This window comes from Erythranthe guttata, chromosome 3, assembly GCF_056151865.1.
Source record: "Erythranthe guttata isolate IM_541 chromosome 3, IM_541, whole genome shotgun sequence".
Taxonomy (NCBI): domain Eukaryota; kingdom Viridiplantae; phylum Streptophyta; class Magnoliopsida; order Lamiales; family Phrymaceae; genus Erythranthe; species Erythranthe guttata.
Window position 1 is genome coordinate 7,796,839 of NC_142535.1, and position 23,439 is coordinate 7,820,277.

General features: G+C 39.2%; 1 protein-coding gene and 1 long non-coding RNA gene across 3 annotated transcripts; one reads left to right on the plus strand and one right to left on the minus strand.

The window, feature by feature from the left end:
* Positions 1-12,276: 12,276 nt before the first annotated feature.
* On the minus strand, positions 12,277-12,872 carry LOC105966839 (uncharacterized). The gene is made up of 2 exons (XM_088815177.1): positions 12,623-12,872; positions 12,277-12,398 (listed from the first exon to the last, which is right to left on the minus strand). The coding sequence occupies exons 1-2, from the start codon at positions 12,870-12,872 to the stop codon at positions 12,277-12,279; spliced, it is 372 nt and encodes a 123-aa protein (XP_088671303.1).
* A 3,408-nt stretch (positions 12,873-16,280) lies between these two features.
* Positions 16,281-18,692, plus strand: LOC105973829 (uncharacterized). Of its 2 annotated transcripts, none has more exons than XR_016030278.1 (5): positions 16,281-16,471; positions 16,932-17,225; positions 17,508-17,660; positions 18,314-18,405; positions 18,523-18,692. It is a non-coding gene; the product is annotated as an uncharacterized LOC105973829 (long non-coding RNA). The 2 variants fall into 2 exon arrangements; XR_001174287.2 differs by having other exon boundaries at positions 17,511-17,660.
* The last annotated feature ends 4,747 nt before the right edge of the window (positions 18,693-23,439 follow it).

Here is a 23,439-nt window from a genome sequence, read left to right on the forward strand (position 1 = left end):
CATTAGCATTAGTATATTAGGATTAACATTAGCATTGGCATTAACATTAGCATATAAGTATCAGTTTAATATTATTATTAATATTAGTATTTGTATTAGCATTAGGATTAAGATTAGAATTAGCATTAGCATTAGGATTAGGATTTGAAGTAACATTATAATTATGCTTAGGATTAGAATTAACATAACAATTGGGACTATAATTAGTATTAGGAATAACATTAGCATTATCATATTACCATTGCCATAAATATCAACATTAAAATTAGTATTAGCAATTTTCAGTTGCATCAGTATCAGTAGTATCATTACCATTAGCAGTAGCAGTAAAAATAGAATTACGATTAACATTAGTATATAAAGATTAGAATTAGTATATTAGGATTAGCATTAGCATTAGCATTAGTATATTAGGATTAGCATTAGCATTGGCATTAACATTAGCATATAAGTATCAGTTTAGTATTATTATTAATATTAGTATTTGTATTAGCATTAGGATTAAGATTAGAATTAACATTAGCATTACCGTTAGCATATTAGAATTCATATTAGTATGAATATTAGTATGCATATTAGTATGAATATTAGCATTATGATTATGATGCATATTAGTATTAGCATTATGATTATGATGCATATTAGTATTAGCATTATGATAAGAATTATTATTGAAAATTAGTATTAACATTAGCATTAGCATTAGCATATTAGGAATAGTATTAAAATTAGTGTCAGCATTAGCATATTTGCATTTCTATAATGATTAGAATTATGATTTGTGTCATTATTAAAATAAGGATTATAAGTAGAATTAATATTAGAATTCAGATTAGCATTACCATTAGGATTAGGAGAAGGATTATAATTAGGATTAAAATTATGATTGAAATTAGTATTAGGATTACAATTAGGGTTAGCATTAGCATTAGTGTTAGGATTATGATTAGTGTTAGTACTATGATTAGGATTATCATTAGAATTACTAATAGTTATAGTATTATTATCAGATTAGTCTTAATATTAGTATATTACTATTAGTAATGGTAATGGTAATAATGGTAATGGTAATGGTAATGGTAATGGTTGATATTGGTATCAATATTGGTATTGGTATTGGATTGATGTTAGTATTGGTAATGGTAATGATAATGGAAGTGGTAATGCTAATGATATTGGTATTGGTGATGGCAGTGGCGAATCCAGGATTTTTGCCAAGGGGGTTCAAAATTGTAGAATAAAAAATTTAAATATCACTTTATAAAAATAATGGACCAAAAATTTACAATTTAGAAATTTTGGGTGAATTGTGGAAATATTTAAAGAGAAAAAAAGTGAAAATGTTAAAAATAGTGGACCAAAAATTTACAATTTACAAATTTTAAAGAGAAAAAATGTGAAAATGTTAAGATTTGAAAAAAATGGTAATTGTAACGATGATGGTATTGATAATGGTATTGATATTAGTATATGTATTGGTATTGATATTAGTATTTGTATTGATATTGGTATTGGTATTGGTAATAATATTGAAATTGGTAATTGTATTGATATTGGTATTGATATATATTGATATTAGTATTGGTATTGGTATTAATAATTGTGCTGATATTGGTATTGGTATTGATATTGATATTGGTATGCGTATATTAGTATTAGTATATTAGTATTAATATTAGTATATTAGTATTAGTATTAGTATTTGCATTAGCATTAGTATTTGTATACTAATATTAGCATTAGCTAATTAATATTAGTAATAGTATTAGTAGTAGCATTAGTATATTAGTATTATCATTAGCATATTGGAATTAATATTAGTATGAATATTAGTATTAGGATTAGCATTATGATTAGAATTAGTATTAAGATCACTATTATGATTAGAATTATAATTAGAATTAGGATTTGCATTACCATTAGCATTAGCATAAAAAGATTGGTATTAAGTTAGAATTAGCATATTTGCATTTCTATAAGGATTAGAATTAGTATTAAGATTAAGACTAACATTGTCATTAAGATTATAATTTGGATTAGAACTATGATTGAGATTAGTTTTAGAATTAAGATTAGAGTTAATACCAGGATTAGGATTAGCAATAACATTAGGATTACTAACACTAATAGTAATAGTATTATTATCATATTAGTATTAGTATTAGGATTAGTAATGGTAATGGTAAGGATAATGATTGGTATTGCTATATAGGTATTTGTATTGGTATTGATAATGATAATGGCAATGGTAATAGTATTGGTATTGGTGATGGTAACAGCAATAGTAATGGTCATGGTTATGGTAATGTAAATGGTATCGGTAATGGTAATGGTAATGGTAATCGTAACGGTAATGATATTGATATTGATATTGATATTGATATTGATACAGGTACTGGTACTGGTATTCATTACTTACACAATACGGAATATATTTTTTATTTTCTTTTACTTTTCTACTTACTACTTTGTATTGCATATCATTGATCTTACTATTTCAATATTTTTTTTAAACCAAATATTTATTTTTACGATGAATACCCCGTGCAACGCACGGGTGAAGTACTAGTATATTATATAAAAATAGGATCTATAGCCTCAATGAATGACATGTGTCAAATTCTTATGTCATCTTCCCAAATTGCTTAGTTTGCATTAAATTACTTATGTGTATTAGTAAATTGCTGAGTTGTCATTTTTAATTTGGTATCTATTTAAGTTGTTTCTTATTTAACATTTGCACACTCATTTAATTATTACCACATATCCATATTCTCTCATGAAATTTATATTCTAAAAAGTAAAAGAAAAATATTATTTCACTTAATTAATTTTCCAAAAGACGTAATATGCTGATTGTATTTTTTTGCATTATTTGATTTAAATTTGTAATTTAAATAATTATGTTAATTATAAATTTGTGGTTTGAAATTTTGAGTATATATTTAAATAATTTATAAAAAAATTAGTGTGATTGAATATACATTTGAATAATTTATGACATTTAGACTAAAAAAAAAAAAATTATGATATTTATAAAATTTACCTTATTGAGTTTGATTTGTTCTTTATTTAAGCTAATTTGTTTTAATTGCTATGATGAATATCCGGATTTCAATTATTACTTTTCCAGATATTGCCAATCAATTATTCTGTGAAAGGTAAGTTGTAATACCCATTTAATTTTTTTCTCTAATTATGCAAATGAACTGATTTTTTTTTTCTTTCGAATAAGACTGATCAATATTAATAGGTTTTATAAGTGGTGTATAGAATCATGGACACAATGTTTGACAAATATATAATTCCTTTAATTTGACGTAATGTTGAGTAATAAATTATTATTATAAACTTTCTTTTAATATATCCGTTCTATTCTGCAAAATTGGCATATATATATATATATATATATATATATATATATAGTTTTTTATTCACATTTGTACTCCACGCCTGCAACTTCTTCTTCCATACACTCATTTCATCTCTAATTGTCCAACATCTTTAATTTCTTTCTTTTGACAAATTAATCGAAAATATTAGTCAAATAACAATTTTCATCTATCTTTTATCATTTGAATCTGTCTCCCCTAAATCTTTTACATAGCCATAATCATATTTATATTTTTGCATCAAGAATGTAGGGGCAGTTTTTTTTCTACTCTTGTTTTTTAAATCAGTAATCAAAATGAGGTCGTTTTGAAGTGTGTAAACAAAGTAAGGTTCGTTGCCACGTGGTCTGGCGACACCAATTAGTGCCGGCAGGCGGCGTGGTGACTCCAACTGTTCCTCCCACACCACGTTGCGAGTCCAATTGTTTCTGCCGCGCGGGATGGCGACTCCAACAACAGCCTTTTTTTTTTTTATTAATTCGTTTTTGCAAAAAAAATTGTAATGTTAGAAAAAACATTAAAAAAATGTAAAAATGTATTTATGAGCATGTAAAATTCTCAATCATCTAATTCACGCAATACAGAAATACGTAAACAATAAATAAAAGAAGTCTTACCAAATAAAATAGTTATTGTCAAAACAATACAAAAAAAAAAAATTCTACAAAATATAAGGTCATAAAAAGTCACTTCCTATGTCCACGAGTCACACATGCAGGTGGTCGTCTAGTCCTCTGCTGCCTACCATCTCGATGAACGTCACGCTCTACTGGTACGTCATCAAGAAACTCGGTGTCGTTCGCTGGATATGGAACAGGGGAAACATTATACTGTGGCCGACCCCCTCTTGAGGATTTGAGTATCCCAAGTTAAGCTCCAAATGTGGACCCCATGAAGTGAATTGAGTATCAATAGCAGGAGGATATGGGGTAGCTAGAGAATCGGACCATGGCATATCTGGAACGTAATCAGTCGTAGATGGACCAAATAAATCTCTATATGTAGGTACCTGAGATGTAGACGCACCGAACATATCCGTAAATCCATGTGTACCAGATAAATCATCCATACCTCCATGCATAGGAACATGTCCATAAAAAAGGAGTATGGGAAGCCAATGGACCGGCAACATCTTCAGCATGTTTAAATCCACATGCTATAATTAAATAATTAATTAAATACATATATTATAATTAAACAAATAATTAAACATACATGCTATAATTAAATCAATATTTAAACACAAAGTTACCTATTGAATTAATAAACATAAAGAATAATTAAATAAATTATAACCTTATAGATGGACTGGACGGCGGCGGCGGCGGCGACTGCTGTAGGGTTGGGCGGCGGCGAGTTGGTCGAACGGCGGCAAACTGACCTCCGGCGAGTTGCCGGACAATGGTGGGCTGTTTTTGTTTTTATTTTTTTTGTGATTTTTCTTTTTTGTTCAAAATGAGGCAATGAACGAGAAAGAGAGAGGGGAGAGAGAAGAGGGAGGGGAGAGAGAAGGGTGAGAGGGGGTAGCTGACAATAATTGCGGAGAGAGAGGAGTGGGGGCAACAGTGTAATAAATGAGGAGAGAGAGTCGAGGCGCCCCAGCCGTTGGATCCGTTATATCAATCTCAACCGCACAAATATTTCATTAAAATAAAACAAAAACATTAATTCAAATTCGATTTAAAAAATAATTCATTAATCACCGGCTAAACGTAGTTCGCCACGCCACGTGGCGGCACTAATTGGAGTCGCCAGACCACGTGGCGAAAAACCCTACTTTATTTACACACTCCAAAACAACCCCATTTTGTTTACGCATTTAAAAAACAACATTAGAAAAAAAAAACCGCCCCCAAGTATGTACGTAGTCGGTCCGATGGAATATTTTTGATTCCGGTGCCGACGCTTCTCAATTGAAGCTTATCTTTATTGCAATTCTACAAAATTTTTTACTATTCTTTATTTCTGTTAATTTTAAATATTTCTATTCGATTTTATTTTTAAATCGTTTCGGCCTATTTCAATCACTTTTCCTGGTGTTTGTGTTGTTAAGGTTGAAGAGCCATTTTTGGAAGGTGATGGGGCTTAAATTAGCCACATATAATAATATAGGTTTTATAGCATTTTGTTATATTCAATAGATTGTTAGATCTTATAATTAGTTTGAATATTCATACCTTGAGTGCTTATGAGATCACAGAGTAATGTAGATGAGAAATATTATTAAATAACATATGAAGATAATGTGCCTAAGATAATATATGTGGGTGGTCCAATTTATTGAATTTCCTTTGTTATTCAAGAACTGTCCCTCTTTCTCTATACATGACCTAGTATATATACTACTACAATATGGGCCTTTTTGGGCTTGTTTACATTTCCAAGATAGAAAAGCCGTCATCCTGTCTATTCGGCCACGTGGCGAGTTCTTATGGGTTCTTTTCACTGTTCCTCAATCAGTTCAAGCCTGCCACCCATCCTTTACGTCCCAGAATTGTCCCCTGCTCCACTTTCGAGATGTCGACGTAATGCCGACGTAATTCTTACTTCGTCAGGCGTGGGATTACCTCGGAAGCCTATCTCGTAGGTTTTATACCTTGTTAATTACCCACTGCGGTCTATTATGATAGTTGTGGTATTGGGCTTCCTTGAATATGACCTGGCCCAAGTCGGGCCTCATCATATGGGCTTCACTTAATTGGACTTGGGCTTTTCCTCAAGGACAAAATCAGTCCGGATCATCTACGCCCCCCCACTATACGTAGTTTGACGAGGTATCCAAAACTAGGTGTAGTATAAATGGTTTGGGAAAAAATCTCTTGCATCTCCTCTCTACTCCCCCTTGTTCGCCACTACTAAAAGAATTTAGTGGGGATGAACTATACCATCGATCATACTTTGGCACCAGTCTTTTCGTCTGCCGTCTGCTTTTGCCAAAAACCCTTGCAATCATGACCCTTTCCTCGGAATTCGCGTAAGCACGTGAACTAATGGCAGAAGAATTAAATGTGGTGAGTCCACGTGTCTGTACCTGTATGGCGACCGTTTATATGCCCGAGGTTCTGGGGTATGTGAAACGTTTAAGGAATCGTGGCCGTTCTTTAATTTGAAATGAACGGCCAGATTCCCTTCGTTTGAGTAGAGAGAGAAATTCACTTTATATATACATTCTAAATAGGCCTTTTTCGATTTTTCGTAACCTCTTCTTCCTCATATTGCTTCATCTCTGCTACTACCCATTTCCGATTTGTTCAAACTTTTTCCGTTTGCTTCACCTTTCCCGACGGCACGCGCACGTCCATTCCCAGATTATCCCTTAGCTTCACCGGAGGCCATTCTTGCAGGTGAATTTCTCATTCCTTTTTGTTTTCAACAAATTTAACCCTTGTAGGATGTCTAGCGATTCCTCCCCCCTAGGTAGTTCTCTAGAATTGCTATTAGGTGATTCAGATTCCTCGCATCTCCTTTTAGATGACGCCATGTTTGATGGTGTAGACGAGATAGGAGACGCCGCTTTGGTAGATCCTAATAGATTAGTACAAAATTCAATACCCCTTTCGAGTTCCAAACATCCTTACACAGTAGTGGACAGTAGTTGGGTCTTTGAGTCAGTGGAGTTCGGGCTTGGATATTGGTTTGTACACCCCGAGCCGACCCAACTTCCGGGCTATTTTGATGACGAGCTTTTGACTTGGTATAAGCACCAAGCCAAAGCCGGCCTTTCCTTTCCTCTTAACCCATTTTCAGTAGACGTCGCCAACCGTTTCGGGGTACCTTTATGTCGGTTTTCCCCTAATTCATTTAGTATAATGAATTGTTTTTTTATGATATGCACCCTCCAACATATCCAAAATATTTGCGGCGGGCTATTGGATTATTTTTTCTATGCTCGCCGTTCTGGGTCGATGTATTATCTTTCCGATCGGCGAGATAAGACTATTTTTACCAATATTCCGAACAAAATAAATTATTGGCATCGAAGATTCTTCTTCGTTCGAATCAATGAACCGTGGCCCTTTAATACCAAAGCCGGTAGTATTCAAACCCCACCTCCTCATACCAACGATATGCTTGCCGATGTTGCGTATACAGAGTCTTTTTTTCATAAACAATATTTACACGTAGAAAATGCCATACGGACACCAGGGCTGCTTGCTGCCTTTGGTTTACTCCGTACGCCGGGGCCTGCTATGACTCCCGCCGAACGCGGTAATAATCTCGATTTAACGTGAACTACCTCTTTCGGTAATAAGTATATTTTTTTAACCGTTTGCCCCATTTTTCTTATTTTTTTGAAGCAGCGAGGTTTCCCCATCTTCGTGCAACCCTGGTTCCGAAAAAAGCTGATGCCGCTGCCGAAGCCTCGACCGCGCCGCCTACGACCAATGAAGCCAACGCGGTGCCCAGCTCGACGGCCGACGTCACTAACACCACCAAGTCTTCATGTCGCAAACGGGGTGCCGAGGATGCTCTTTTTCCCTTGCCCAAGAAAACGTCGGCTTCGAATCCGTCGAGTTCGAAGAAGAATGCTCCGCCACCTGCTAAAGCAGCCGCTACCTCGGCGATTGCGTTGGCTTGTCCCTCCCCCAAAACGATCGCGGTACCGGCCTCGTTGCTCAACCCGAAGCCTGGCTCTGACAAGATGGTGGACTTTATTCGCAGTTTCTGGTCTTCCAACGATCAAAAGGAGCTGGAGAAACTGGGAGAAGACGAGCTACAAAGGCAGGGTTGTGCCGCCCTTAGCCACCTCGTTGGTCTTTTTGCCAACAGGGGCCTACCCTCTGCCCATTCCCAACAGGAGCTATCTCGCCTGCGAGATGAGCTTGAGAAAACGAAGGCCGCCGCGGTCGAGAAAGAGAGGGCTCTCCGAGATCAGATCGTGATCTCAGAGCAGCGGGCCCAAGAGCAGGCGACTGCTCTTGAACAAGAGAGGGCTGCCTTTAAGGCTGAAAAGGCCGAGCATGCTCGCGAGAAAGCGGCCCTTGAGGAGGAAAAATCTCGGGCTTGGCAAGAAGGCTTCCGTGCCTATTTTGTTGGGGATCGTGCATGTATACGCAGCGGAATTTAAAAATTTTAGATCGAACTAATTTCGATTACATGCATAAACTAATCACATAGTCAACGTACCTTAACGCTTCCGCCATACATATGGTAATTATCGATTTAATTGAAAAATACGTAAAACCGAAAATCACGAAACATGCTTATTCAACATTCAATAAAATCGAAACACGTAATCACATATTACTCATGCTCGTAAATTAAAAAATCATACAAACATGTTCGAATCGAATTACGAAAGTTCCGATTTAATTACCTCTTGTAGCGTGAGATTTCGACGAATCGAAATCCAAAACTCAAACACGTACAAGTTGCAAATTACCAATCCTCGGGGCTGCAACTCACGGCTGGACCAAGCTGATTCAGCAAGCGACGAACGGCGGTGAACGGCAGCAGCAGCGGCGGCGCGTGGCAGCGGCTGCGGCGGCGCGTGAGCGACGTATCGGCGCGTGCGGCGGTGCGTGGATTCGTCGGGGCAGCAGCTCCTCTCCAATTAGGTTTCACCTCGTATTTTCGAGCCACTCGAACTACAGCACTAGATGTAAACGAGTTAGATAACAACAAGAATAAAACGAAGGAAACGAGAGAAGAAAAACCGGCGGTTTTCCGGCGGTGGTCGGCGGTGGCGCGCCGGTGGAGCAACGGCCGAAGAGGGGAGCGGCTAGGGTTGAGCGGCTAGGGTTTGGTGCTGAAAATCTGATCTCAAACTCTTGTTTGAGGTCTATTTATACATAGGGTTTTCAACCCTAGCGGGCTTAAGTCATTGGGCTTGACCCACTGATGCATTAAACCCATTCCCTCGTCGGCCTCGTTTCTAATAAACGATCGTTCACAAAATTATAACAAAATTATATTTGTGACGAGCTCAAAGTCCTCGTCGATACGAGTGCCTCTTCGAAATTTCCAATTTCCAAAATTGGAAACTTCCACTTCAGTGGACTTGCTAAATCGGGAAACTTCCCAATTTAGAAAGTTCACTAAATTCCGCATTTCTCTCTTTCTCCACGTTTATTCCAATTCGCAATTCACAATTACGAATCTTGGATTCAATCATATCGACATCCAATCGTTCAAAGATTAACACATTAATCTATGCTTGTTGTTATCAAGGATCTATATTACACGAGAAGTGTGACCCTCAATGGTTCAGGTGTATGCTAGCCGTGGGCTCACAACTCTTTGTGATTCGAACAACACATTGTTCTTATACGAACTCCTCCCAAGAGTCCCGATTAGAGTTAAACTCATTTTACCTAATCCCCGATCAAATCGGTGCCCAACGAATCAAGATTGGCGTCTAGCAACTACGCATCATGATTCCCTAGATACAAATGAAGTGCCTGCAAGAACCTTATGATATAGTTAGCGTACAGTACGATCCCTTCGTAGCACATGTCCCGATTGAAATAGAGGCATTGGTTCACCGAGACCTCTTATAAAGTTCAATAACCGTGCGAACGTTCTAGGTATTATAAATCCGTTCGTGTGCGACTTAGGGAAACACATTTCCCTAATCACCCCACTATCAACTCTAGCCATAGATTCCATGGATTATAAACCGTCAGAACACACAGGACATCCATGACTACTCAAGCGCTCGAATCCCCTACTACAATGCACAGACTTCACACTAGATTTCGGATTGCACGAACGTTGGCCCTTGGAGTGGTCCGCGGTGGGACTCATGGACAGGTCACGATACAATCGGTCCTCTAGTGAAGTCACGGTGATGTCTGGGTCTTAAGGACTAATGGTGTACAACTATATCTTAGAAACCTATTACTCGATGAATGAGAACCACTTATAGGTTTCTAGGGCGAGGGAGTTCAGTGAACTCATCCAGTATGAGCACCCACTCAAGTATGCCGATGTCACAACACCGAGGACTGATAAGACGCAGTACATATACACTAAGTGCTAGTCTCAAAAGGGAAAGGCCGGTATCCTCATTATTGGCGTAACCCATCGACTAGGAACAAGGTTTAACAGTTACATTACATTGCTGAGTTATCTCACGATTCTACTAGATCAACTCACAGTAATAGAGTAACTCGTTAGGACTATATCTATGCTGCTCGCATGGGATAACAGATATAGAATGCCAAATAAGATATTTTATTATTACGAACGAAAAAAACGATTGTTTTATTACAAGATAAAAGGAAAGACCACAGCCACAAGTTGGCTTGTTGGTCACCTACTCCAACATATTTTCCTTCCGACGAGGGTAGGGCTATGCTGCAGAAGTTTTCGGCAGAACTTAGGTATATGTACCTAATGCCGTATACGGAGTTTGCCGTCTCGCATACCATCAAGATAGCGCAGATGGATATTGCGAAGGCTGGCGCCAACGAGAAGATTGCCTGCCAACGAGATACCAGTGACCTGGCAACCATTACAGGTGCGCCGTGATGGGCAACCGTGGTATACGATGGATGCGGTTGCTGCCAGCGAGGAAGATACCGAGGCTGATAATGTGGCGACTCAAGATGAAGATGCTCAAGACTAAGGCCTTATGTCGGCTTTATATATATATATATATATATATATATATATATATATATATATATATATATATATATATATATATATATATATATATATATATATATATATATATATATATTTTGCTTTTGTATTTTTCTTCATTTGCTTTGTTGTTTCTCAAAATAGTTATAGTATAAGTTCATTTACTTTCTCTTTATACCTTATGTTCCTCGGTTGCCTTACTGATACTAACCATAAATATTAACTTATGATGTCGGTTGATGAGGTTGATACCGACCTTGTTTCATTTAAGTGCTATCATTCAATCACCCCTTTTTCTTGAACATTTTACCTCTCTAAAAAGTTGAGCTGCTTTGGATGCGAGGTTAATATTGACCTCGCTTGATTTAGTAAGTCTGACAATATTATATCGCCTGCGAGGTCAATACTGACCTTGTCTTATTCGAGTGTAATCATTCTGACTACACTCTATATCGGATGCGAGGTCAATACTGACCTCGTCTTATTCCAGTGTAATCATTCCGATTACACTCATATCGGATGCGAGGTCAATACTGACCTCGTCTTATTCCAGTGTAATCATTCCGATTACACTCATATCGGATGCGAGGTCAATACTGACCTCGTCTTATTCCAGTGTAATCATTCCGATTACACTCATATCTCGCGTCTTGTTACTTTATTGATCTTGGATAAAGCATATTTTACGACAAAATGCCCAAATGCACATATTTCATTAACAAAAGAGCTGAGGTATATCACCCATAGACCAAAATAACAGAAATTAACAAAAGAGATGAGGTATATCACCCCCTGACCAAAATAAAGGCACTTATACCTTTAACAAAAAAAAAACCCAGTAAACAACAGCCCTTCAAGAATGGAACTTCTTCAAATGACACACGTTCCATGGCCGAGGTAACTTTTTACCGTTCTTGTCTTCAATCTAATATGCACCCCCATTTAGTCGTTGCATTATCTTGTATGGTCCTTCCCAATTTTCCTCGAGTTTACCTCGCATCTTCAAAGAATCAGCTCATCGCAATACCATGTCGCCTACCTCGAACGTACGTCCTCGGACTCTCTTATCATATGCCGCCTTTACCGCCGCTTTATCTCTCTCCATGCGCCTTGCTGCTACCTCTCTCTTTTCCATGATCATATCCAAACATTCCCGGATTAAGGGCCCATTCTGCTCCGGGTTGAAGGATTGGGTCCTTCGACTAGGTATCCGTACCACGACAGGCAACACTGCCTCTATTCCGTACACGAGTGAGAACGGAGATTCCCCCATAGCTGACTTAAAGGTAGTTCATTATGCCCATAATACTGCAAGCTCCTCCGTCCAGGCCCCCTTGGCCTCTTCCAATCTCTTCTTTATGCCCGATACTATTATCCGATTAGTTACCTCCACTTGTCCATTAGCTTGTGGGTGTGCTACCGAACAAAAACGCTGTTGGACCCCCATCTCGACACACCACGCTCGTACCTTAGAGCCATTAAATTGCGTTCCGTTGTCCGAGATGTGTATACGAGGAATTCCATACCGGGAACATTTGTTTTCCTATAGAAATTTCAAAACACTAGCCTCGGTGATCGAGGTGACCGACATAGCCTCGGCCCATTTAGAAAAATATCAACTGCCACGATTAGAAACTTACATCGGCCGGAAGCCACCGGGAAAGGACCGACGATATCAATTCCCCATTGGGAAAAAGGGGAAGGCGATGTCATGATACCCAGCTCCTCGGCCGGCACGTGAATCAGCGGAGCATGCCTTTGGCATTTGGAGCAACGTTTAACCAAATCCCCCGAGTCTTTTTTCATTGGTGGCCAGAAATATCCCGCTTGTAAAAGTCGCTTCGCCAAGCTCTTGGCGCCAGTATGATTGCCACAACACCCCTCATGCATCTACATCATTGCATATTTAACCTCCCCCTCGCAGAGGCATTTCAACGGATCCGAGACAAATGATCTTTTATACAACTCCCCCCCAATCTCCACGAAGTATCGTGCTCACACAACTACTTTGTCCTGCTCTTTTCTACCGGACACTTTTTCACCTCGTAGAAACGCCAATAATGGCTGCCTCCAATCCTTCTTCACTTCTATGCTCAAGACTTTGGCCTTGGCATCGCATTCCGTCTCCACTCTCAACGATATAGATCGCTCCCTTACCCCCGCTGCCGAACTAGCCATCCTTGCCAAGAAATCCGCCCGACGATTCTCCTCCCGAGGGATCTGTGTTACCTTGCAATGATCAAATTGAGCCATAAGCTCGAAAATCTGAGCCACGTATCGGCCCATTCGTTCATCCTTTACGTCGAAGGCCCCCTTGATCTGCTGAACGATCAATTGAGAGTCCGAAAATACTCTGATGAATCTCACTCTCCTAGCCCAGGCCAGCATAAGCCCCTCTTTGATTGCCTCGTACTCTGCTTCATTATTGGATGCCCGAAATGCCAACCTCACAGCATATTCGGATACCTCGCCCTTTGCGCTAGTTAATACAATTCCTACCCCGCAACCTCCAATAATGGACGAACCGTCCACGTGAGCCTCCCATACCTCGCCTTCTACCTCGCCACACCCCGGCGTAGTTTCTTGGATGAAATCCGCCAGCACTTGCTCTTTTATAGCAACACGAGGTTGGAACTCCACATCATATTGTCCCAACTCTACCGCCCATTTCACCATTCTACCTGATACCTCGGGGTTGCTCAATATCTGCTTCAGATGGTAATTAGTCCTTACTATGATGGCATGTGACAAGAAATAAGGCTTCAACTTCTGGGCTGATATCATTATTGCGTAGGCGATTTTCTCTATATCAGAATACCTTTGTTCTGCGCCCTGCAAAACTTTACTGACGAAATAAACTGGGAACTGCTTGTGTTGCTCCTCCCGTACCAATACCGAGCTAACTACTCCCTGCCCTGCCGCGACATATAAGAGAAGAGATTCATTTTTTATTGGCTTTGGCAGAAGGGGGACTTGAACGAGGTATGCCTTCAATTGATCGAATGCGAGCTGACATTCCGCCGTCCACACAAATGATTTATTCTTTTTTAATACTTCAAAGAAAGGTAAGCTTCTTGCTGCTGACCCCGAGATAAATCTCCCCAATGCCGCCATTCTTCCCGTTAAAACCTGAACCTCCTTGACCGTCCTCGGGGATCTCATACCCAGCACAGCCTGCACCTTCTCTGGATTCACCTCGATACCACGCTCGGTCACCATGTACCCCAAAAAATTTCCCGCTCGCACCCCAAAAGAACACTTCGCCGGGTTGAGCTTCATTTCGTACTGCCGTAACTTGGCGAAGGTCTCTCTCAAGTCCTCGATGTGAGTTCTCGCCTCCTTACTCTTGACCAACATGTCGTCAACATATACTTCCATATTCCTTCCCAGCTGACTTCGGAACATGGTATCCACCAGCCGTTGATATGTTGCCCCGACATTCTTCAACCCATACGGCATGACGACGTAACAAAATGTGTCCGCCGCCGTAACGAAACTGACATTTTTATGATCATCCGGATGGAGCATGATCTGATGATACCCTTGCGAAGCATCCATCATGCTTAATAATTCATACCCCGCCGTGGAGTCTACCAATTGATCAATCCTTGGCAAAGGATAATGATCTTTTGGACATGCCTTATTGATATCTCTAAAATCTATGCACATTCGCCACTTTCCCTCGGCTTTCTTTACCAGCACCACATTGGACAACCAATTAGGAAATTGGATCTCCTTGACGTGTCCCGCCTGTAGAAGTCGTTCTACTTCCGCAGCTATTATCCCATCTTTCTCGGCTCCGAAATGCCGTCTCTTCTGCTTTATTGGTCGGGTGTCGGTCCGAATATTTAGACGATGTTGAACAAACTTGGGGTCGATGCCCTTCAAATCCCTCGGACCCCAAGAGAATACATCGTGATTCTCTTGTAAAAATGCTATCAGTTCCCGACATACTTCCCCACTCATCTCGCTATCGATCCGAGTGGTACATACTGGCGTTTGCGGCCATAATTCTATCGTCAACAATTCCTCCATCGGAGTCACCCGAGGCTTCTTATTATCAGTGTCCACCGTCCTTTGTACTTCTTGCAGCGAATGTACTATCTCTCCTCGCTTTTTGCTGGCTACTCGTACTCCATCGGCATAGCAACGCCTTGAGTCCTCCTGATCCCCTCTTACCTCGCCTACCTCCCTTCCCACAGGGAATTTCAACTTCATGTGTACTGTTGAAAGGATAGCCTCAAATTTGTTTAGGGTCGGCCTCCCCAATATTACATTGTATGTTGACGGGGTATCCATCACCAGGAAACGTATTATGTGAGTTTGTGTCAGAGGCGACGTCCCCAAAGTTATCTGCAAAGAAACCTCGCCAATGGCCACCTCTTCCACGCCCGAAAACCCATAGACCAGTGTTTTCACCAGGCTAACGTTTAACTCTCCTAGACGCATCTGGTCTAGACATTCTTTGTACACGATATCCACCGAGCTATCATTGTCTACAAAAATCCTAGATACCTCGTATCCCTCTAGGTGCGCGGTTATCACCAAAGAGTCGTGGTGTGGGCGAACTATCCCTCTCTTGTCATTCTTACCGAAAGAAATGGTTGGCGAGCTCTCCTACACCTGATGAATCCATTTTCCTGAAAAGGCCACTTTTCCCGACCTGACATACTTTTTCCTCGCCCTGTGCGAGTCCCCACTCACTAGGCCAAAATTCGATTCAGGCGACTTTTTTATTGCGACGAAAAAATATTCGTCGCACGATTTGCGACTATTTTATAAAAAATCGTCGCAAATAATCAGAAATTATAAATTTATAGAAATTATTGTGACGATAAATAGTTTCGTAGTAAAATATTGTCGCACAATTAAGTGCTAATATTTTCCTCCAATATATGCGACGAAAATGTAGTTTTCGTCGCAACCTTGCGTCGATAATGTACAAATACGTCGCAATGGAAAAAAAAAATTAAAGACTTTTTACCAAATATAGACTGCGACGTTTATATTAAAAACGTCGCAAGTAGAATAGGGATTTTGCGACGTTATTTGCGACGTTTTAGTTTAAAGTCGCAAAATTAAGATAAAAATCGCAAACTTAATTCAAGCTTGCGACATTTGTTTTAAAACGTCGCACGTAGAATGGGGATTTTGCGACGTTATTTGCGACGTTTTAATTTAAAGTCGCAAAATTAAGATAAAAATCGCAAACTTAATTCAAGCTTGCGACGTTTGTATTTTAATGTCGCAATGTATTAATTATTAAATATCTTTATGCCCTAATTTTCTCCTATCTCTGTTCACTCTCTCGCTACTTCTTTCTCACAGGCCTCCGCCAACACCTCCGCCTTTGCCGACCCCACCTCCGCCTTTCTCCGAGGCACCAGGAGCTCACACCAACGCCTTCTCCGCCCTTCGCCGCCGACGCACCTCCGCCCTTCGTCGACGCACCAGGAACCATTTATCTGGTTTCAATTTGTGCGCTGATGGTTCGATCTTCTTCGGCAGATCGTTCTTTTGTTCCTTAAAAAAAATAAATTTTCGGGTTTTATGTGTTTTTGAGATAAGTTGGCCGGAATTTGTATCTGGGAAGTTGATTATTTTGAGGTTTGGTGTGTTTATTGGATCGGATTGATTAGAATTGGTTGTGTTATTGAATCACTGAAGTTCTAATTTGGGAGGCTTCTATTGCTATTTTGTTAAGGCTAACAAAATTTTCAATTTTCAATTTTTTTTCTTCTGTATTTTGTAGAATGATTGTTTGTTTTGAAAATTTCCATCTTTAATTTTAGAGTTTAATTCGTTTTTGTGCTTCCATGCATTACTATGAAATTGAAAGGTGTTTATATCCACCGAAACAGTTCCTATGAAATGCGGATTTGTTTTTTGATTCATCGATGTTTTGTGTGTCAGTTTGCTAATGCATTCAAATTTTTTAATGATGTGTAGAAAGCTAAGGGTAGCAAGTATATACTGTATAAATGTGATGGAAGAAGATGAATGTGTGTAATATTTGTTGAGCTGGACTATTTTAACTGGCATGAATTTGATCATGCTCGTTCTTAGCCGTTACATATTTTCAGTTGGAAGATGCCACCTTCGTCGTCGCACCTCCGCCCTCCTCCAACGCACCAGGAGCCCACATCAACGCCACCTCCGCCCTTCGCCGACGCCACTTCCGTCATCACACCTCCACCGACGCCCACACCGAATTCTTGAAACTTGAAACCCACTAATCAATTGGTATGGTCTTACTTTTTTTTTTCTTTCCTATTTTTTTTTTCAAATACTTTATTTGGGGTTATTATTATTTTTTTCCAAAATGATTTTTTTGTGGTTTACAGTTGCAAAAGACCAATTATTTTAATTTATGGTTCTGTATTGTTCTTCAATTTTTGTTTGTTTTTTTTTTGTCTTCTTTTTTTTGAATGTGTTTTACTGATATTTGATGAATGTGTATGGTTTGTTAGTTATCTTGAAATCTTATAGGACAAACTTGTAATTTTTTCCCTTTACCCATGCTAGTAGTTGGATTGGAATTTCTTACCGTTCACCGCTTGCTGTTGTACATTGTCACGCCATTCGCTGCTTGCCATTGTACATTACCAATTGTTCGAGCTTTATTTTTCGTTGTAGCAAACCACTCGTTCCCCGTTGTGTCTGCTCTTTACCTTGCTGGTAAGGTTTAAATTATTTCTCAAATAATTCCATAGTTACTGAATGCATTTGTGCCGATAATAAGTTCATTTAATTGAAACTGTATGTATATTATAATGTGCATGAGCCTACGAGTGGCAATGCAATTCCCTTTCTCTTGATTTGTTTGCTTTCTAAATTTGGTGATTTTCTCTCTATTTGTTTTCCTATGACATTTTTTGTTTTGCATTATGAATCTAAAAACTTCATTATTCCAAAATAAAACAAGTATCGGCGATTCTTGTCTCTAAATGATTTTGATGGTTTAGATAGTAATTTTTATAGATAGTTTACGTTGCAATCTTCTTGAATTTTCTATTATTACGGACTTGCAGTTCTCCGGCAATTAAATGTATATACATTTATGCATATATGCTATAGCTATGTTTATATACATGAAATATATGCATGTCAAACTGTTTAGGTTTCATTATCGGCAATGATATTACTACTTAGAACTTTCTTGAAAAAAATTTCTTATGTTCACAATTGATCAGACAACTTGATAAAGATTCCATATGTTCATTATTATTATTATTATTATTATTATTATTATTATTGTGTTGCAATTAAATGTGCTGATTGATTATATTGGCATTTGTATGCTTCTTATATAAGTTTTTTTCTTTGGACAGAGGATGTTGAAGCTTCTCTCAGTCAAAACAGTCAAGCAAAGAAAGAAGGGAAGGCTGATACAGAGTGGCATCAATATGAAATTGAAAAGAAGGTAAGAGTAACTGAGTATAAATTGCATTTATAAGTTTTATTTTTCAACATGATTTTTTTACGAATTATTTATTGATTGAGCAACTCCTTAACTGTGTGATTTGTGTTTTTTCAACAGATTGAAAGTAAGTCCGAGCACTATGACCCCTCTGTCACTTGCAACTAATTCTCTAATGAAGAAGGAGAAAACGAGAATTAACTTATCTTTGTATATTTCAAATTCATGTTTGGATAATTTAACTTAAATGTGAATTTTAAAGTAGTGGATATAAAATTTGAGTTGTTCAATGTTTTTATTGTAATTTTATTTTACTAGTATTGTTTATAATTAAGGTTTAACAATAAAAAAAAATTAAATCATCAAATAACAAAAAAAAAAAAAATATATTGCGACGATTTTGTAGAAACGTCGCAATCTTAATTTAAATTTTGCGACAAAATTAATTACAACTAAACGTCGCATCAAAGAGCGACATTTTATTTTCGTCGCAAATTTATCATGGATTTTGCGACAATTACCAACGGTTTTGTCGCAATATTTTAGTTAACGAAAAAATTATTTTTTTGCGACGTTTCTCCAAACAGGTCGCAAACCATGCGACACTTTTTACTTTTCGTCGCAGATATTTGCGACGGGCAATTTTGTGACGTTTTTTCGCGTTTGTTTCGTCGCAACTGTTTCGTCGCAAAACTAAATTTTCCGTCGCAAATAAGACTTTTACGTCGCAAATTTTCGTCGCCTGAAATGCATTTTGGCCTAGTGACTCGTAGGTCCACCCATGATCTTCTTGATGCGATTCCTCGGTTCCACCGAGGGTCGGGGTTGATGGTCACGCCTACTAGCGGTGTGATTTCCCGCATGCGTTTTAACGAACTGATCTATTCGACTCCGCCGAGCTAACCTCTCTAGCTCGTCCTTCAGATGACCACATTCTTTGGTACGATGGCCGTACTTATTGTGGTATCGACAATAACCGTCGTCGCTAGAGCCCTGCGGCGGGGTCTTCTGAAATGTGGTTGGCCAACGAATATCCGACCCCCTTCTACCGCCATCAAAACCTGGGTTGGTGACTTGTTGAGGACGACATAGCTCGTGTATCGAGGTTTTGGTTGCTCAGGGACTGGGATTTTGCGAGCTATCGGATGACGCCGCTGTCTATGTAAATCCTTTCCCCGCGATGGGCTCTTTACCGGGGTATCATGGGCAGGAACCACCGCGGTTTCTTCTTCCTTCATCGTCCTCGCCTCCTCCATTGCGATGTATTTCTCGGTTGCTTTAAAAGCTCGTCATACGTCGACGGCGCCCGCTTACCCAACGACCTGAACAATTCTCCATCCCTTAACCCCTGCATGAGGGCATTAGTAAGCACATCATGTGAAAGGCCCCACACCTCTCGGCCAGCATTTGTGAAACGACGCACAAAGTTCCTCAAAGGCTCATGCTCCTCCTGGCGAACTCCAAAAAGGGTGAGAGCCGACTTCTTCTGCTTTTTAGAACTGGCGAAGTGGTCCAACATTATGGCACTGAATGTTTCGAATTCTCGCACTGACCCTTCCGCCAGCTGTCCAAACTACAATTGGGCTGCATCCCGCAGTGTGGTTGCGAAAGCGCGGCACATGATCCCATCCGAGAACCGGTGTAAATAAGACGTGGTATGAAACCGACTTATACGATCCCAAGGGTCTGTTGTCCCATCGTATGCTAGGTGCTACAAAGCCTGAAACCCTGTTGGTAGATCCAAAGCCATGATTTCTGCCGAGAATGGGTTACCTCGTTGTTTTCTCAAAGGCGGGATAAGTGGGTTGTTGGAGGGGCTTGCACCCGTTCCTTCATCCCGAATAGTGGTCCTGGGAACCATATTGCGAGGCGGGTAGATTTTAGCTATTTTTCTGCTAGCTCGATCCTGCTGTACGACCTGATTCACCATTTTCTGAACCTCCTCCATGTACAGTGAGAGAGGTGTAGAAGGTATCTCGACCAGAGGTGCCATTCGCCCCACCGGAGTGACTGGCGTAGTAGGGCCTTCTTGTCGGGATGCCGATGCTTCCACCGTTGTGAAGCGAGCGTCCAAGCCTTCTTCACTCGTTGACATCGGTACCTTGAATCTTGAGTGCTTATGAGATCACAGAGCAATGTGGATGAGAAAGATTATTAAATAACATATGAAGATAATGTGCCTCAGATAATATATGTGGGCACTCCAATTTATTGAATTCCCTTTGTTATTCAAGAACTGTCCCTCTTTCTCTATACATGACCTAGTATATATACTACTACAATATGGGCCTTTTTGTGCTTGTTTACATTTCCAAGATAGAAAAGCCGTCATCCTGTCTATTTGGCCACGTAGCGAGTTCTTATTGGTTCTTTTCACGGTTCCTCAATCAGTTCAAGCCTGCCACCCATCCTTTACGTCCCAGAATTGTGCCCTGCTCCACTTTCGAGATGCCGACGTAATGCTTACTTCGCCAGGCGTGGGATTACCTCGGAAGCCTATCTCGTAGGTTTTATACCTCGTTAATTACCCTCTGCGGTCTATTATGATAGTTGTGGTATTGGGCTTCCTTGAACTTGACCTGGGCCCAAGTCGGGCCTGATCATCTGAGCTTCACTTAATTGGACTTGGGCTTTTCGTCAAAGCTAAAATCAGTCCGGATACGAAGGCATCTAAAAAATCAATACATATGATTAGCGCAACACTTAAGGCAAGTAATTTAGTTGCACTTTGGTTTCATTTTTTGAGTTGGGTTTATATTATGATTTTATTTGATTTTTTCATCTATTGAGTATGCCAGTTGCGATTAATACGCGAGACAATTGCACCACGCAAATAAAGTATGTAAGAAAACCTAATTTCAGACTTGACGACATCATCACTCTTCGATGCGATGTTGGTTTGAATATGTTCGAAGCAAACTTGACGACCATAATTTCAGATTTGCAATGACCGTAGTCTGGAAGGCGTGGGAGTCGCGGAACAGATCCATGCACGACGAGGAGAGTATGGCAGCAACAGACTTCACTAGTTGGTGCACGACGCATTTACTTGAATTTGATCAGACTTGCTTCACGAAGTAGAGTACAAATCGGACTTCTTTCCCGAAAACATGGTCACCTCCTCCTCCTACAGAGACGGTAAAAGTTAATTTCGACGCATCGGTTCCTATTGAGGAGAATTTATATTCGGCATGCATTCTAATTATTTTACTTGAATTTTAATTTTCAGGGTCGAAAACATGGTCATGGGGTCCAGACGATCGTCCGAAATTGCAAACAAAATCCCAGACGGTCGTCCGGGAAACAGAAGGCAAAGTCTAGCATTACAGCATGTGGGACGGCCGTCCCAAAACATGCCTAATTTGTAGGACGGTTGTCCCAAAACCAGTAAGGAGAAAAATATTTCGGACGGCCGTCCGAAATTTAGCACAAAAACCGGGACGGCCGTCCGAACCTAGTTGGGGCGTTTCAAATTAGAAAAAATTCATATTTTTTCCCCCATTATTTCCTTAACCCTCCTCGATCCTTCTCTCCAAATCTAACACACAAGGAGGCTAGAGAATCAAACCAAATTCTCCAAAATCTACTCTTTCAAGGCACGCCCACAAGGTGTTTGACAATTTGCTCCAACCAAATTTTGAGTTCGATTGTCAACCAATTCTCACCGAATCTATTCCAACCTCTCTCCCAACTATGTCGTCCAACAAACGAGGCCGCACGAGCTAAGCACCATCTTCCAAAGGGAAGGGAAAGGGAAAGAAAAGTGCCACCGTACCCGAGCTTTCCAATGAGGATGAGCGTGAGAGAGCGAGGGAGGAGCACCCTGATCACATCGACTCTGACTAATTCAGGTGTTTTCTATCCTTAAACTTTGTGTTAATTTAGTTGAGGGCAACGATAATTTTAAGTTTGGGGGTGAAAACATGTTTTTGTGCTTATTTGTTTTAGTTTGCATGCATTAGGTTTTATTTATTTTTATTGCTTTTATCGTTTTTTCCGGAATATTAAAAAAAAAAACAATTGCTTGAGTCGAATGCATCGATGATTTATGATGATGAGAGATGATCAATGTTTGATGATGAGATTGCTTGTTTTGTGTGATAAGGATTAGATGTTTGTTTAGCTTTCGATTCAACGGAACTTAGAAGCGGATTATTGCTAGGAATCACACTTTGTGTATTGCTTTGGTTGAATGTTTTGTATTTTAAATTTGGAATTAATTTGTGCTAGATCATGCTATGTTCGGTTTAAGAACTCACCTTAGGAAATTTATGATACGAAGTATTGAGTAGTGAGTGATTTGGGATATGATTTGGGCCTTCTTTGAACCGTTTGAGCCTTTCAATCCGACTTGTTTATCGAAATTCCTTAGAACCTTGATTTGAGTCTCGGAGAAAAGGTGTTCTTTCTTTTAGCCAATGTGTATAAGGTAGAAAAGTGGAGATTCTTGAAAAATTAACCCTTGAGGTTTGGTCGAAAAATTTCATAAGGTCCTTCTTCCTCGAAAAAAAAAGAGAGAAAAAAAAAGAGAGATAAATATATATGCTTCTATATATATATTACAAAAAGAAAAAAAAAAAAAAAAAAAAAAAAAAAAAGAGAAAAAGAGAGAAGAAGAAGAAGAAGAGACTAGAAGGGAGAAGAAAGGACTAGTTGTTGAAATTATTTTTGAAAGCTCGATCCATTGCCTCAAAAGCAAAAGTGGAGACTTTTGAACTTTTGAGAATCGAGTTTATTAACGTCCTTAGAGGTGAATTCATTATTTCAAACGCCTATCTTTCAAATTTTGGCGTAATCTCCTCAATTCAAGAAGAATCCACATATACCCATATTTCCTACCTCGAACAAAAGAGCCTAACAATTGAAAGCCACAAAGCCCCAATGATCCCAATAGCTTAATGCTCGATATTAGTAGAGTAGAATAATTTGGTGAGTATTTGGAGTCAAACATATGCATGTAAGTATAAATTCTTTCTATCTTTAATTCGTAAATATTTGATACTTGAAGCAATTGTATGATTTGTGGTTTTTGGTAAT